Below are 15,145 nucleotides of genomic sequence, written 5' to 3'. Positions count from 1 at the left end.
GTGGGGTATTTTTCGTGCAAGTGTGCTTTTTTTTTTTTTTATATATATACATATACATATATATATATATATATATATATAAAAAATCCTCTCCTTAAGGACAAAGAACCATTTGACTTGGCAATTTGACTTGGCAAATGTCATTTTCCATAAAATTTCAAAGCTGGGTAGTTGGACATTCAAAGCTCGCACCCCCACTGTGTTCTGTTGTTTTTTTTCTCTTCAATGTTCATTCCCCCCCCCCCCCATCCACCCATTTTTTTAAATGCCGTTTTATTTAAAGGTTTTCATTTTATCCCCCTTTCTTAAATGACTTTTGAATGTTTGTGTTTATTTCCCCATCATTGTAGACATTTGATAGTGTCCTTTTTTTAATTTGCCTTTGCTTTGGATAAACTTGTGAAAGATGTGAAGTGTAAATTCGGCTCGTCTATAGCTGTAAGTGTGTTTTTGGGGAAATTCTATTTTTTAGGAACAATGTCCTTCACTGTATATTGTAACTACTCCTCATTTTGGAAGGAAAGAAATTGTGAGGTCACTGGACTGTCTGGCTTTTGTGTCTTTTAATATACTACTCTTTAACACTTTACCTGTCTTAAATATATTTTGCCTTTTTGGGACAGGTGGCTGTGCTATTGGCGGGAGTGGGCGGGGTCATTGGAAATATGAGCTAAAAATGTGAAAAATTTAATTTACATTTTTTGCACAAATCTATAAACCCTTTCCTTTCTGCCACTGAAGGAACTCAGAAACAGACTGCTTACTCCTGTTTCCTTCAAAGAGCCTGTTCTTCCTGTTCACCAACAGTATGCATAAGGCCCATGAATTTCTACAGCTACTTAAAAAATTTCACGCAAGGACATGGGTGTTGTGGCAAGTTCGAGTCAGGAGTTTCTTCATTTATTTCCCTCAAAATGTTCTGCTTGCTGCTGAACTGTTGATGATAAGATACCACCAAGCATCAATCAAAACAAGTTCAAAACGGCGCAATCTCTACCCTGATTGGTGCTTTGCTGCGTACCTGACAGGTTTTATCCACTCATGAATAAAAAAAAGAACTGATTTCCCAAAATGTAATTGAGTAAATACTAAGAGATTTTATTTTGAAGTTAAGTGAAGTTAAAGTTTCCCCAAATAGAAATACTTCAGTTAAGTAGCCTTTTGGTGTATCTGTACTTAAGTACACTACTGCCTATTTCTTTATTTTTGTATAAACACTATATTGAGGCTAAGATTTGTTTTTATTTTATGTTCGATTCATAATCTTCTAGCAAATAATTAAAGATTAGTTGGAATGTTGTCTAACCAAGGCTATAAAATGAGCTACACACTAGTTACTCTTGCTTTTTTTCAAACGCGAGTGCTTCTTTTTTTATTCAGTATCCATGAGACTTGTTTTATCTTATAATGTCTAACATTTAAACCCTTAATTATAGCCACATACTTCTCCCTAGTCTCGTTGGGGCAAAAAAAATATCCTTTTCTCATTGAAATCCTCTGCATGAATGCAATTGTTTTTTAAATCTTGGCAAATTGATGCAGGTGTATACATTTAATGTTGCTGGGTAGGAAATTGCATGGGATCGTAGACAGACAGTCATATGGGTCATACTTGGGTTTACCATATAAATCATTCTGTTGCTAGATAGTGGGGGAAAAGTCTCATCCATGACCCTAACACTGCTTCAAAGATTAATATTGATGCCAATTTGTCTTTTCTTGATGAACAGGAGTTTTATTTGTTCAACACACAGCTACAACAATAAAGAAGCACTTCCACTTGGATCCTTCTGAGACCAATGGAAGAGGGATGCATCAAGGTTTGCATAAATCTGCGTCAGCCCCCCCCCCCCCCCCCCCGGATTGCCTTTTCTCCTGAAACAGTTTGACAATTAAATTTTCCCCCACTTTCTTTATGTATGGAGGATATAACATCATAAAAATATATTGCTATACCTAGCAATATGTTATTGGAAAATTAAATATTTTCTTACAGTAAGAAATTCATTGAAACGGTAATATAAGTTGCATGCTATAGTCTGTTAGCCTGACACTAGTGCATAAAGTGGGAAGAAAGGAGGTCACACAATAAAGTGCTCAGAATGATCAGCTTCACATTTTGCATAATTTATGAACATTTTAGTTATTTATATACATTTTATGTAGTCTTGCTATTACTAATTTTAATATTCATTTTAAAAAAAAGTTAAAAGGAATTCAGTGTTTAGTCCAATGTTATTCATGAACTTAAGACAGAATTTTTAGTCAGTAGTTATTGATCTGACCTTGTGAAGATCTGTTTGTGTTACATTTAGATATGACCCCCCTGAGCTATCCTCGTGCTACCTACAGACAGCAGGGGGCGGTGAAGCATAATAAAAAGCATAATAAAACATCTCTATTAACTCTCCATACACAGACTGACTTATATTTAGTTAGAATTTTTATCCACATCTGGATCAAATGCAGCAGGTATACGGTTCAACATGTACTTAAAGGTTTTTAGCCAGTGTCAAGGTTTGTAAACATGGTTAGCTTGATTAAATTTAATACGTTTCACATTGTCACAGGTAGCTCACAGGGCAGGGCATCATCCTGTAATTGCTTTATTCAGGTCAGGGTTGAGTTGATTCAGAGCAAATTCCAGTAAAACTGGGAAACAGAATCAATTTACTTCAGATGCCAGTCAAGCACACAGTGCTGTGTTCACACACAAGCAATCTAGCTGCAATTTTATCCAAAACCAAAATAAACTGCATGCAGTTGTTTACCCGAGTTGAAAGCATGTTTCATCAGATTTAAGAGATGATTTTTAGAACCTATACTATCAATTCTGTTTGCTTTCAAAAGCAACACACAAAATTCTTCCTGATGGGCCTTTTTTAATTTCTGGAGGCAAGAAATGTATATATATTTGAGATTTGACATTTGTTTAAAATGTGTTTACTTCATACTACTAGTTCAGACCACACTGAATGACTGCACAATTGCTGTATGTAACTATCCTCAAAGTATCTTCCATTCAATTTATGGCCTGAAAGGATTTCCTGATGTTTGTTTGTGTGAAACATTTGACACTCATGGGAAACAAAAAAAACCCCCAAAAAAAACCATAACACATTTCTTACATTCAATACATTTTATAGATAATTTTTCAGGTCACATAATTAGGGAAACAAAACAGGCAATAAATACAGACATATAAACATCTCACTGTGAATACACCAAGTAAAAGCTCGGCCATTACTTTGTCACTAAAAGTATATTTACAATATTTAGACCTTGAAAAAAACAAGCATCTTCTAATTTAGTGTCAACTTCTGTTAAGCTTCCAGATATCCATGTGAATGGAAATATTTGGTAAAACTGCAGACATCTTTGAATGAATGTGTTATTTTAAATTAAGTGTTTATTTCAATTGAAATGTTCTTTATATCGATCAGATCTAGTCAACGTCATTCATTCTTTCAAGAATTTTATTAAGCATGTCTGATATTAACTTTATTAGCTTTATATAAACTTTATATTAAGTATGATATTCATTTTATATTTTCATAACTGTACTTACTTATCACCGTTATGATAATAATAACTAGTCACTGTCCCTTAACGTGGCCGTTTTTGCATGTTAGGGACATTTTGGGAAGCATATGAATCCATGTCCATAAAATGCAAATTTTCACATTTGTTGAGACCAACATTGGCCTCTATAGTCAAGGGACTGAAAAGTCATTATAAAAAACATATGTGAGACTAAACCTTTGGCAGAATTCTGGATAAACATTTTTATTTATCCATAAAGATTTTGCTGTTGCAAATGTAGTGTGTGTCTCAGTGGCAGTCCTGTAATTTGAACTCAGGACCAAAACTTTTCAGTGACACCTCAGATTCTGTATATTCTCACTTCATCTGCTTTGGCTAATAGCACACGACACAGACACTGTACAGCACATGAATACAATTCAGATGCTGTCTACCATATTGACCATCTTTTATCATCCTCTCTGTTAGATCCGTTTGATGGTGTTTTTCTCAGAGCTCTGTAAAGAGCTGATCTCCCAGCGGCGGAAAATGCTGCCTCTCGTATCATTACGGCCCGTGGTAAGCTGATAGATCTTTCTGAGGACAGCTCGCCGCAGCAGGATGTACACCCATGGGTCCAGGATCTGGTTACATGAGGCAAGGCGTACACCCATTACCATCAGGTTCTTAAAGTACATGTCTTCCTCTAGGGAACCATTGTGGCGATTTGTGACTGACATCAAGACGAAGATCTGTAACACAGAACATAGTAGTGCTCATTAGGCTGTGGTGGAAAACCATAAGCCACATATACTTGTGTATAGTCAATTTGGCCCCATTTAAACATAAAGCCAATATTCTGTTGTTTTTTATTATTTTAAAGTAGATAACAATAAATGTAATACTGTCTCAATCTCTTTTTACACTAATTGTTAAAATAATTAGGGTAATAAGACCTTTTTTCAATCCTGTCTAAACATAAGCATCACACTCAAGAGAATTGATTAATGTTCTTATCAAGCAGAATGATGTAAAAAAAAAAAAAAAAAGTGGTGTTTTTGGTGCCAGACAGGCTGGTATGAAATTGTAGAAATTGTATGAACCCTGGGATTTTCACACAATCTGCAGCAGTCTAAACAAACGGGGTAAATTTCCTTGATGGAAATCGACAGAGAAGAATGGGCGAACTGGTTTGAGCACATAGGAAGGCTGAAATAACACAAATAACCAGATATAGTTCTGTATATAGTATCTATAGTGGGCACAAGGTGACAAACGGAATATTTGAAAATTGGTAAATGGCACAAAGTATAATATACACCATGTGTATATAACATTAAGTGGGAAAACATGTTTTTTTTCAATTATGATTTAAAAATAAACCAAAATAAAGAGCAAGTAAGTACACTATATCGCCAAAGTGTGCAGACACGTTATGCTGTTGTAATAACCTCCATATTTTATTAGATGTTATAGTATGACTGTGGGTATTTGACCATTTAGCCCCAGATGCTTTAGTAAAGTCAGGTGAGAAGACCTTTAAATATTCTTTGCAGTTCATCCCAAAGATGTTCAGTAGGGTTGAGGTCAGTAATCTGGGCAGGCCACTACTATACCTTTATCTATAAGGATTTCACTTTGTGCAAAGGGCATGGTCATGCTGAACAAGATTTTGGGCTGCTTAGTTCCACTGAATCGAGACTATGCATATAATATAATGCAAAGAGCACACAATGACACATAATTGTGTGCTTTCAATTTCAGGTGTTCACATATCTTTAGCCACATAGTGTAATGGGTGATTTTTATCCTTAAAAAAAAAGGATTAATTTTAACAGTTTCAGCAGTAAATGAAACAAAGTGATTTAATATGATAGACAATAATCACATTAAAAGTCGACTACTACTAAAGCCTTAAAAACAAACACATTTGGAAAGAAAAAAAGTTAACCTTATGAGTCAGTGTTTCCTGAACCTGGTCCTAGAAATACTTCATCGGTGCACATTCTAGTGTTTTCACTGCTCAAGCACAGTCATTTTAAATGAATGAAAGTCTTGTTAGTTAGCTGAGCTTATAGGGGGTGTGTTGAAAGCAGAGAAGAAAACACCATGTACAGTGTGGTGTAACAACAGGATAAGTAAACACTCTTGCTACTTTCCGATCTAAACAGACAACAGCAGCCTACTAATAGTTAAATATTAGTCATAGTTACACATTTAGCCCCTAATTTGTAGATGATAAATAAATAATGCATTCCTTTCAGCAGCACATTTAGTGCAATAGAACTATTAAATCAAACATTTAAAAATTCAGCCAGGTGTCTTGTTAGTGGTCTGGCAAATCCTATAAATCCTTTGCACACACTCGGTGATGAGTCACCTGCATTCCACCAGAGTGTGTTCTAATCATTTACTGGAAATAGATATTCAGTCTGTTCATCTTCACATATTGCAAGATAAGTAAGAAAACTGGTCACAATGCAAGAGAACTCAAAGATGGGAAACCAGTACCCCCCTGGGCATCTAGATATTTATCACAGTGATATCATTTTAGATGTTCTTGTTTTTAACTGGTTATTTCATTGCCAGTTCTACGCTTCAGATCCCTTTTAAATTAGATGACCACATTTCCAGATAAAGTTCCATAAAAAATCAAAGACGCTGTTACATGGTTACAGAATGCCAAGTAAACTGCCCGTTATTTCACACGATCTGTTTTTTTTTTTCCTTTTTTTTTTTTTTTTTGCTATGGAGCACTGATTGACAAGTCATGTTAATAGATTCTGTTAACGTTCTCAATTTAAGTGTCTATTTCTGGAATGTAAATGCAGAAATAATTTCTACTTTTATGCAATGATGTCATCCAATTAACATCAGATATTTCTGTATAGTTCTTAGATAAGATTACTTTCCACATCATATATGGGATAGACTCCACTGAGGTTTTATATATATATATATATATATATATATATATATATATATATATATATATATATATATATATATATATATAAAATCATCATTTGATTCCCATATGGTATCATACTTATATGTAAACATACATATGGTATCATACTTATATGTAAACAGGCAGGATCTGCGTCAAAATTTTAAAAAATCTGTTTGCATTAGTTGTCCTGTCTTTTTAGTTAGTTGTACAATCTTCTTCGGTTGGTTCTTAATGAAATTCATTATCTAGTTTTATGCATAAGTAGGATTGTGTAAATGCGGTAAACAATACATTCTAGGCTGTTGAGTATGTAGATCACACAACTCTAGAGCTACTCAAACTTACCAGCAGGGGGCTCCAACAAATGCAGGACGTGATCATGATTCCCAGGAGCTGCGCCACCATCTCTATATCATGCGATTTTGCTGTCCTGCGGTGGCAATTCCTTCTGCGCAGCCGTGCACGCACCAGGGTGATGCCGCTAATCGTGTTGCACACCAAGGACATGGCTAGTGAGCCCAATCCAAGTGCTGAAAATAACAGCATGAAGGCCACATCTGTGTTTGTAATTCCCCCTAATACTTTCATAAAACACCAGGTCCTTGGGTGCTGATAGATGTATTCTCCCAAACTGAAAGCGGGCAGCAAGGCCACGGCAAGTGCTGCCAGCCAAATTAGCACCAAGGTCACCTTGGTGCGAGTCCCTGAGACAAGACGAGCATGTAGAAGGGGCTGTGTGACACCCAGGCAACGCTCAGCTGCCATTGCGCTGCCCAGAAAAAGTGGACACAAGCCAAAAAAAACCATACTGCCACCTAGGAACTGGCAAGTGGCATCAGTATGGGTAGGAGGACTCGGCCCTACACCGTTCGAGTAAAAGCGTAGCACAACAGCACCAGGGATGATATGACCAGCCAAGTCTGTGGCCACCAACGAGCTGGCAAAGAGAAGGAAGGTGGCCTTTGAACGTCTACGCAGTCGTGCATATGCCTTGGCCAAGATGAAAAGTGCTATGATGTTGGACAGGACACCCAGAGTCATGGAAAGGCCAGCAACCACAGGGTTATGGGTCGCGCTGGTAGTAAGGTTGTCCTTATGACTGACGGCTGCTACTTCCACCACAGCCTGGGTCTGATTGAAGAGGGGTGATATGGCACTGGGCCCCGAGAAGTTACAGTGGTGCAGTGATAACATCTCCACAATGAGAGTGAAGTTATGAATCTCAAGAAAAACACAGCTAGGGAGAAAAAGGAACAGCACAAGATCAACACACAATCCCAGCAGCAGGGTTTAAAAGCGAGTCATTCAGTAAGATTAGGTAATTCGATTATACAGCTTTTTAATACACCATTCATTGTCATACATTCATTCGGGTTTTTTTTTGTTGGTAAAAATAAGTGTTAAGTTGATGAACCTTGCTTTAAAATTATATAAAAATTAACCAACCAAGACACAGTCAGGAAACTGCTGCAATTTTAAGTTTGCATTTGCATTTTTTCCACGTTCATAAATTCACCTACGTCTATGTTCTTTTCCTCAAGAATTATTTCTTCTCAACAAACTAGATTAAAGCTAAATAAAAAGATCAATAAAGCATGAATCTTAAATGTTAGCCTCACAGGTATTTTGCTGTTTTTTTTCTCCACACATCAGGGCTACATATTTGTTGCAGGAGAATATTGTAATTCACTGTAACCTAGTAACTTTAGGTCTCCACAGATTCATGTTCTCAAAGGAAGTTTCTCAAGTTTTAGGCAGCTCCCGTCCCCACGGTTGATTGAAGTCACATTATATAGGGTCAGATTATTCTTTTATATGTATTGCTTTGGGGGTAATATTAAAGCATGTAATACAACATTTCTTAGACCTTTTTACTTAACTTTTTAAACTGAAAGTGTTCATTTCAATACTGTAAGTCATGCATTTTAATGCCACGTTTTGAAAGTATAAATTTTCATTTTGTTGTTTCATCATTTTCATTGTTCCATATAAATCCAAACTCTATTGGAACTTCTCGTGCATGCTATCGGGCCATCAGTCAAAAATGCTGAACAAGTTTCAACACCTCAGTGCCTTGCTACAGAGTACAACCTGGACTCTCTGAAATTACATTTACAATAACAAATCTGAATACTCGCTGTGTCTTTGCAAACAGATGTCTGCACTGTTAAAACTCTGTTACTACGAGCAGCTATAGGAACATATTTAAGGCAGTTAACCAGTATGATGCCTCACACCAATAGGGTATGTAGGCTCTTAAGTGTCCAAGAAACTGTTTAGATTAAGCACTGAAAAATCGCAATGATTTTTTATTGACGTCTAGACATTGTTCAGAATTACGGAACGGTGTAATTCGGTTTCCTACTGATTTGTTTGTTTGTTTATTTTATAGAGTGCACATTTGTACCGGTAAGTATCCAAAAATAGCTTGTATCTTATGATCTGGCAGATGAAATGAAAAATCAATTTAAACCTACCATTTGTGATATCAATCAAGTCCAAAACGGCTTCATCCCACCTGCAAGAACTTGAACAAAAATCCCACCGTGTTTCTTTTGTTAAATAAAAAGAACTTAATAATGTCCGATTTTCTTTAATCCTTTATATGAAGTCCAGCTTCTCGAGAAAAATGCATTGGGAAATGAACGAAGCGTTCTCCTCTGTAAAGCGATCTTCATTTTCGGGGAAATCTTTGCTTCTTCTCAAACAGCGCGATCTACAAACGAACCTGCAGTAGAACAGTTCAGCGGGTTCTCCTCGGCGCTCGTGCTCGAGCCGCGCGCGCTGTCCAATGAGGTGCAGCGTCACGAGCTCGAGCGCTTTTATACCAGCTGAGCAGAAGCACGTTATATATAATGAGTAGTGCTGTTACACACTAATGGTCCTGGCATGCATCATCGAAATACTATGGAAAAAAAATTAGTAATAGAGCTAAACTTTGAGCAGCATCTTCAAACCGGATTTTTTTTTTCGTCATATGCACTTGCATGAATACATATATATATATATATATATATATATATATATATATATATATATATATATATATATATATATATATATATATATACGTGTTTTATGAGAACAATGTGTTTGTAATGCATGCATTTTTATTCTGAGGGAAAACATTTACAAGCCACTCTTTGTCTCTGACATTTTTTTATTAAGTTATTAAGAATTTTAAAGTTATCGTTATTATCTAATTGAACTAGCCCCTTGAGCCCAATGAGCATAAAATGCATTAATGCATGGATTTCAACACTTGAGTGTCAACTTTGACCTAATGTGTCTAGTTGAGTCAATGATTTGAAATCAAATCTCTATGGATTCAATAAATAGCCACTCACAGGTCACAATATTTGTGACACAAATGCACATCTGCATTGTACATTACAAAACATTCATGCAAGTTGCTAGCTAATCTAATGGCAGCAGTACAATACTTAAAATTATGCAGATCAAGAGTTTCAGTTTATAAATAAGTGAGTGCAAACAATATAGTGTGATACTCGGAAATGATCAGAGAGAAAAAAAAAGAGAGAAAGCCAGAATGTTTTGAGTTGACTGTCCTAAAGAACTGAAATAATTATAATACTGAGCTGAATTATTCTTTACAGCCATGAGAGGCAAAAAAAAAATATCTGGGAACGCACAACATGCCAGAAAAGCAGAAGACAATATCATTTCCTGTCAGCAAAGAAGGCTACAGAGCACACAGACAACAAAATAGAACAGATAAAGATCAGAATTTTCCAACCTTCAGAAGTTCAGTTTCTTGACCTGTATCTGCATGAGTTTCACTGCACTGCTGTGACATGAGCCGATCAAATTGAATGAGCAGTCCTATTAAAGTTCTATGAAAATGAATGTTTCTACAACAGTAAAACAATTAACCTAATATTTGGATTATGCTCATGAAATAATTGTTTTGCGAAGGTCCATAGAGTTTATTTTACAGTTTAAGATGTCCTTGCCTGCAAAAGATTCAGAACCCCAATTTTACTACATATTAGTAGTAGTGTGCCTCTATGATTGATGAGACTATTCAGTGTTCAGTAAAAAAAAAAGGAATTAGAAAAAAAAAAAAATGTTCTTTTCATAAAAGCATGTAAGTACTGTAAGTGTAGAGGAGGAGCAGATGGGTATCAACAGCTGGGAAGGGTTTTTTCCACTAGGTCAAAGGTAAATTGCCCAAAGGACTAAACTAGAAGCAAATGTGTTGTGAAAGGGAAGGATTCTATCCATATAATTCTTCCATCTTTTCAGTGTAATAGACCAGTCACACAGGGATTAATGAAAACCAGATGTGGCTTTAAAAAAAACCCCAATCTTCTTAGTTTGTCCACTGATCATTAATCACACTTATTCAGCAGAACTGACTACATTACAAAAGGCCAGTTAATATGACCTTTTCTGAAATGCTATGTTTATTCTCACCCTGTGTTTATATTTGCTGTTCTGCACACCCTTTAGCTAGTTTTATTTAACAGCAGGTTAATTAACATTCTGGATAATGCATTCTATTCTCCTACAATCTCACTTCCGGAAATTAATTTTCTTAATCCGAGTCTACATAACTAGACATTTCACCAGCCTTATTTTTTTTTTACTATTACACTACATCTTACAAACTGCTCGTTTATACTATATGAATGTAGAGCTAATGTAATACAATAGCTACTACAACATTAAATCCAAAACAGATTTCTTTTATACAAGTTATTAATGCATCACAAATCATAATCAACTTTTGGATGTCACTTTAACAGCAACAATTTTTTATACTGTTTTATTCAAAGGTCGTTTGCGTTTTTGCCTTTGCGAACGCACAGTGACTGCCAAATTTTAAATGGAAAACCAAAGCCAATTTGCAACTGTATTTCTCGTGTCTAACACAAGTCTTATTAAGTTATGACCATGGCATATTTAAATAACAATATTATTTACCACGTTTGTTTTTCACTTTCTCTGTGTTGTGTATGTTGCCTGCTAAAACTCAAAAGGAATCGCAAGTCCTTTTGCATTTGAATTTCCAAAGCCTTGCATGGTTTTGCATTTGCATTTCAGATGCCTTGCTCTGAAAGCTGTCAATCAAGTGTCAGGGGTGGGACTAAATTATTGGGCATGTTTGTATTAGAAAGTGACATCACTCACAGTCTATAGGCAAATAGAAATGCCAATAATAATAATAATAATAATATAATAATGCAATAGAGCTTGATTGACAGCCGTTCTTGTCATGGCAGCAAAAGTAAGTAAGGATTGTGAGTTTTTGCAAAGGGTCAATTGCGTATATATTTATGAAAACTGTATTTACCTTAATCCGAGTATCAACTTGTTGCATGAGCCATGTGAACTGTGCAAGGCTTTGGAAATTCAAATGCAAAAGGAATTCCATTTAAGTTTCAACAGGCTTCATACACAATGCAGAGAAACTGAAAAAGCAAATGTGGTAATTAATATTGCTATTTAAATATGACAGTCATAACTCATAAGACATGGGAAATACAGTTGCAAATGGACTTTGCTTTTCCATTTTAAATTTGTCTTCTCTGTAGATATATTCCACTCTTCTCCTATGACGACAAAAGGCAATCAATGCAGCCAAAGGTTCACTTTATAACTTAAGTATATTAGTCAGATTTTTAATTCCCTGACTCCAACAGTATTTTATCTGAAACAGCTTCATGCACAACTATCATTATAAAATGAGATTTTGATATCAGAGGCTTTCAGTCAGCCTATTTATTAAACAGATTTTATCCTAGACTGTCATAGTGTCGCACATCTAACATGCTGAAACTTTAGCTAGGAAACTATTTCTACCAATAATATAAATCTAACGACTCATACACATTTAATGCTCTATACTCTCTTTGCAGTAGAATCATTGATTATTGAGAGATGTATGGTACATTGCATAATTTTTTTAAGAAGAGACACTGTATTTTATGGTGGGATGGACCCCAAGCTGGGCAGCTCACTCTAAGGAACCTCATGTTAAAAAGGTTCCTGAGAATCTTATGAGTCCAAAGTTTGTGGAAACAAAAGCAAACTATATCGTAAACCTTACACAAATTACTGTAACACTTTCCATTTTTCCTACATTTTCCTTTTGTTTATTCCATCTAGCTGGCTCTTGAGAGCTTGATTGCTAATTCAGCTGAAAGTGTTGGTAGGTGTAATGGCAGGAAAATCCACAACACCAGTGGCATAACAATACAAAGCCCAAAAATACTGAAGCTGACAAGGCATAATTTCTACTTAAATGCTTGCCTCATTCATTAATGGAAACATGTACGGAAATTCAGGTGAGCAAACAAACAGGAAATATGATGGGCAGCACCATGTACTTGTACAGGCCAATCATGTCTTGGGTCCTGCTAGGGGTCTGAGTAAAACCTGGAGGTGAGCTAAGATCAACATGTTTCAATTGAGTTGTGGTAACAGGGGAAACATTGGAACTAGAGAGAAAGGGGGCTTTTGTGGGATGTAGTTCTGACTCCTGAAGCAGGATTGCATAAAAAACCCAGACATCATGCTTAGCAGGCATAAAGATTTTTGTTTATACAGCTAGAGAAACATTTTCCTACAGAATTTTATTTTCCAAGTCTGAGATCATATACATAAAACATAATACCACATCTCTTTAGTTTAAAATGCTCCAAAAGAAATAAATCCACCAGTTGTATAACTTCTTGGAACCTCTGAACCCTGTATGGATGCAAAAATATGAATGCATTCAGGTTGAACCTATGGTTCAAACCCCCCACCCCCAACCCCTTAAGACGCATCATATATGGAAGAAACTACAACTGCCACTGTTTTGTGTCAGACAACATGCTTGCCTATGAATCTTAAATTACAAATAATCTACAATGCATTGTGCATATGTGTCACATTAGCTTTATTTAAATAATAACCTCTGTTCAACATACTCTGTCCAACATGAACACAGAGAATGAAAATGGCAGCTTTCCGTTTAAAATATATAATTTTAGTACTTCTGAGGACATTGGATGTCAATCCCTATCTCATAATATAATTCCCTTTTGTGAAATAACCTCAGCCATCTGGCATCCTTCAAGTAGTGTTACTCCAACCCCAAATCCAAGTCTTTGTCAAATCCAACTTTGTCCTGTGACCTTTCTCTGAAACAAATTCTTCTTCTTCTGTGTAATTGCTTTCCTGAGACACTTTTTGCTATACACACCCCTGACTTTAACAAACTCTGTTTTGCCAATGCCGTCAACAGAATACAGATAAGCACAAGCAGGTTATTTATGAAGCTGGCCCCTATTGTCTACTCTGTTTGAACAGCTGAAATCAGCTTGTTACAAAAACCAAAACACATTCTTTTAGGGATTATTTTAAATATTGAACAGGCAATAGTTAGGCATTTGACTATATTGAGTTGTGTTTCTTAAGCTTAAACAGTACCACTGCTTAGGGGGATGTTTTTGAAAACAATGTGTTCTCCAAATAAAAAATGTAATTTTATTATGGGTAAATGGGTACATTATTTAATTATTCTATTTGCTATTTTTAAAGGTTTCCTGTTCCTGTAAATAAATGAAACAGTCTGCATAATAATTTTTAATTAGAGTCTGCAATCTAATTATTATTAAATATTACTGCTATTTAACTTCTATCAATATACAGTTCAAGGGTGGTCACATTCATTGGCACACACTGCCTGAGCACACTGTGAGAACATGAGAAAAAAAATATATTTTTCCTTTCAGCAGTAAACCCAAGGCCTTCTGCAAACAAAACCACAATGACTACACTTTTACCCAAACATCCTTTTATAGATTTCAAAGCTCTTGCTTATCATCTTTTGTTAATGACTGTCGCATTGAGATCTGGTTGCGTTCTATTCCTGAAACATTTATTTAAGATTATTCCCAGCAGCTGTCATTGGTACACAAGAACAACTAACAAGACAGTTGGCAAAATATAGAACCATCATTAATAACAATTGAGCTCAAAACCCCATCTTAGTAATACAAATAAAAAATTTGTTCAAGCAACAGTTAGAGGCAATCGTGGATTTTGCCAATCAACAGGCAGCATGAGTTAGCAAAAACAGGAATTTTTACATTAAAGAGAAAACAGGGAATCCAGGGAAATTTCAGAAGTCAAGATGAGGAAAGTCACTCAGAGGCGATGGCACTCGTTGGAAGACTCTGAGCCTAATGCACAGCGAGAGCAAATCGTAACAAAACAAACATGTCTTGAACTTACTTGAACTAGGACACTCAAATGTGGAATCCTACGGAACATTTTTGGGAGTAATTGGAATGCTGACTGCACCCCAGATCTCATTACACTACGTGAGTACCTTACTTTATTAATGGCCTTGTGATTGAGCACAAATCATTACAAACACACTAAAACATTTACAATATCTTCTCATAAGAGTGGAGGTTGTATCAATACATACATATGTTTAGGTGTCAACAAACCTCTGTCCATATGGTTTAACTTTAACCATCACTGTGCTTCTCATATATCACAGTGTGAAGATTCTCTGAGGAATGATTAAGTGATTGAGTCTTGCAGTTTATATCCTTTAACATATTAACAACTGAACTGAAAATCTTGCAGTTTATTTGTAAAACACAGTATGATGAAATGTCCTGAGTTGCCAAATCACAATGGACAAAG

The 15,145-nt window shown here is 35.7% G+C and overlaps 1 protein-coding gene across 1 annotated transcript; it reads right to left on the bottom strand.

The window, feature by feature from the left end:
• Nucleotides 1-3,120: 3,120 nt before the first annotated feature.
• Nucleotides 3,121-9,289, bottom strand: ptger1b (prostaglandin E receptor 1b (subtype EP1)). The gene is made up of 3 exons (XM_083566109.1): nucleotides 8,953-9,289; nucleotides 6,821-7,712; nucleotides 3,121-4,274 (listed from the first exon to the last, which is right to left on the bottom strand). Exons 2-3 carry the CDS (start codon nucleotides 7,667-7,669, stop codon nucleotides 4,008-4,010), a joined length of 1,116 nt encoding a protein of 371 aa, XP_083422235.1. The 5' UTR covers nucleotides 7,670-7,712; nucleotides 8,953-9,289; the 3' UTR covers nucleotides 3,121-4,007.
• Between the last annotated feature and the right edge of the window lie 5,856 nt (nucleotides 9,290-15,145).

This window comes from Silurus aristotelis (assembly GCF_946808225.1).
Source record: "Silurus aristotelis genome assembly, chromosome: 17".
Classification (NCBI taxonomy): Eukaryota; Metazoa; Chordata; class Actinopteri; order Siluriformes; family Siluridae; genus Silurus; species Silurus aristotelis.
Note: the sequence above shows the minus strand (reverse complement) of the source record. Positions and strands in the feature narration are given on the sequence as shown.

Coding starts and splice junctions, on each gene's coding strand:
- ptger1b (XM_083566109.1), bottom strand. CDS start 7,669: ATGTTATCACTGCACCACTGTAACTTCTCGGGGCCCAGTGCCATATCA. Junction 4,275..6,820: donor TTTGTTGGAGCCCCCTGCTG/GTAAGTTTGAGT, acceptor TCTGTGTTACAG/ATCTTCGTCTTGATGTCAGT.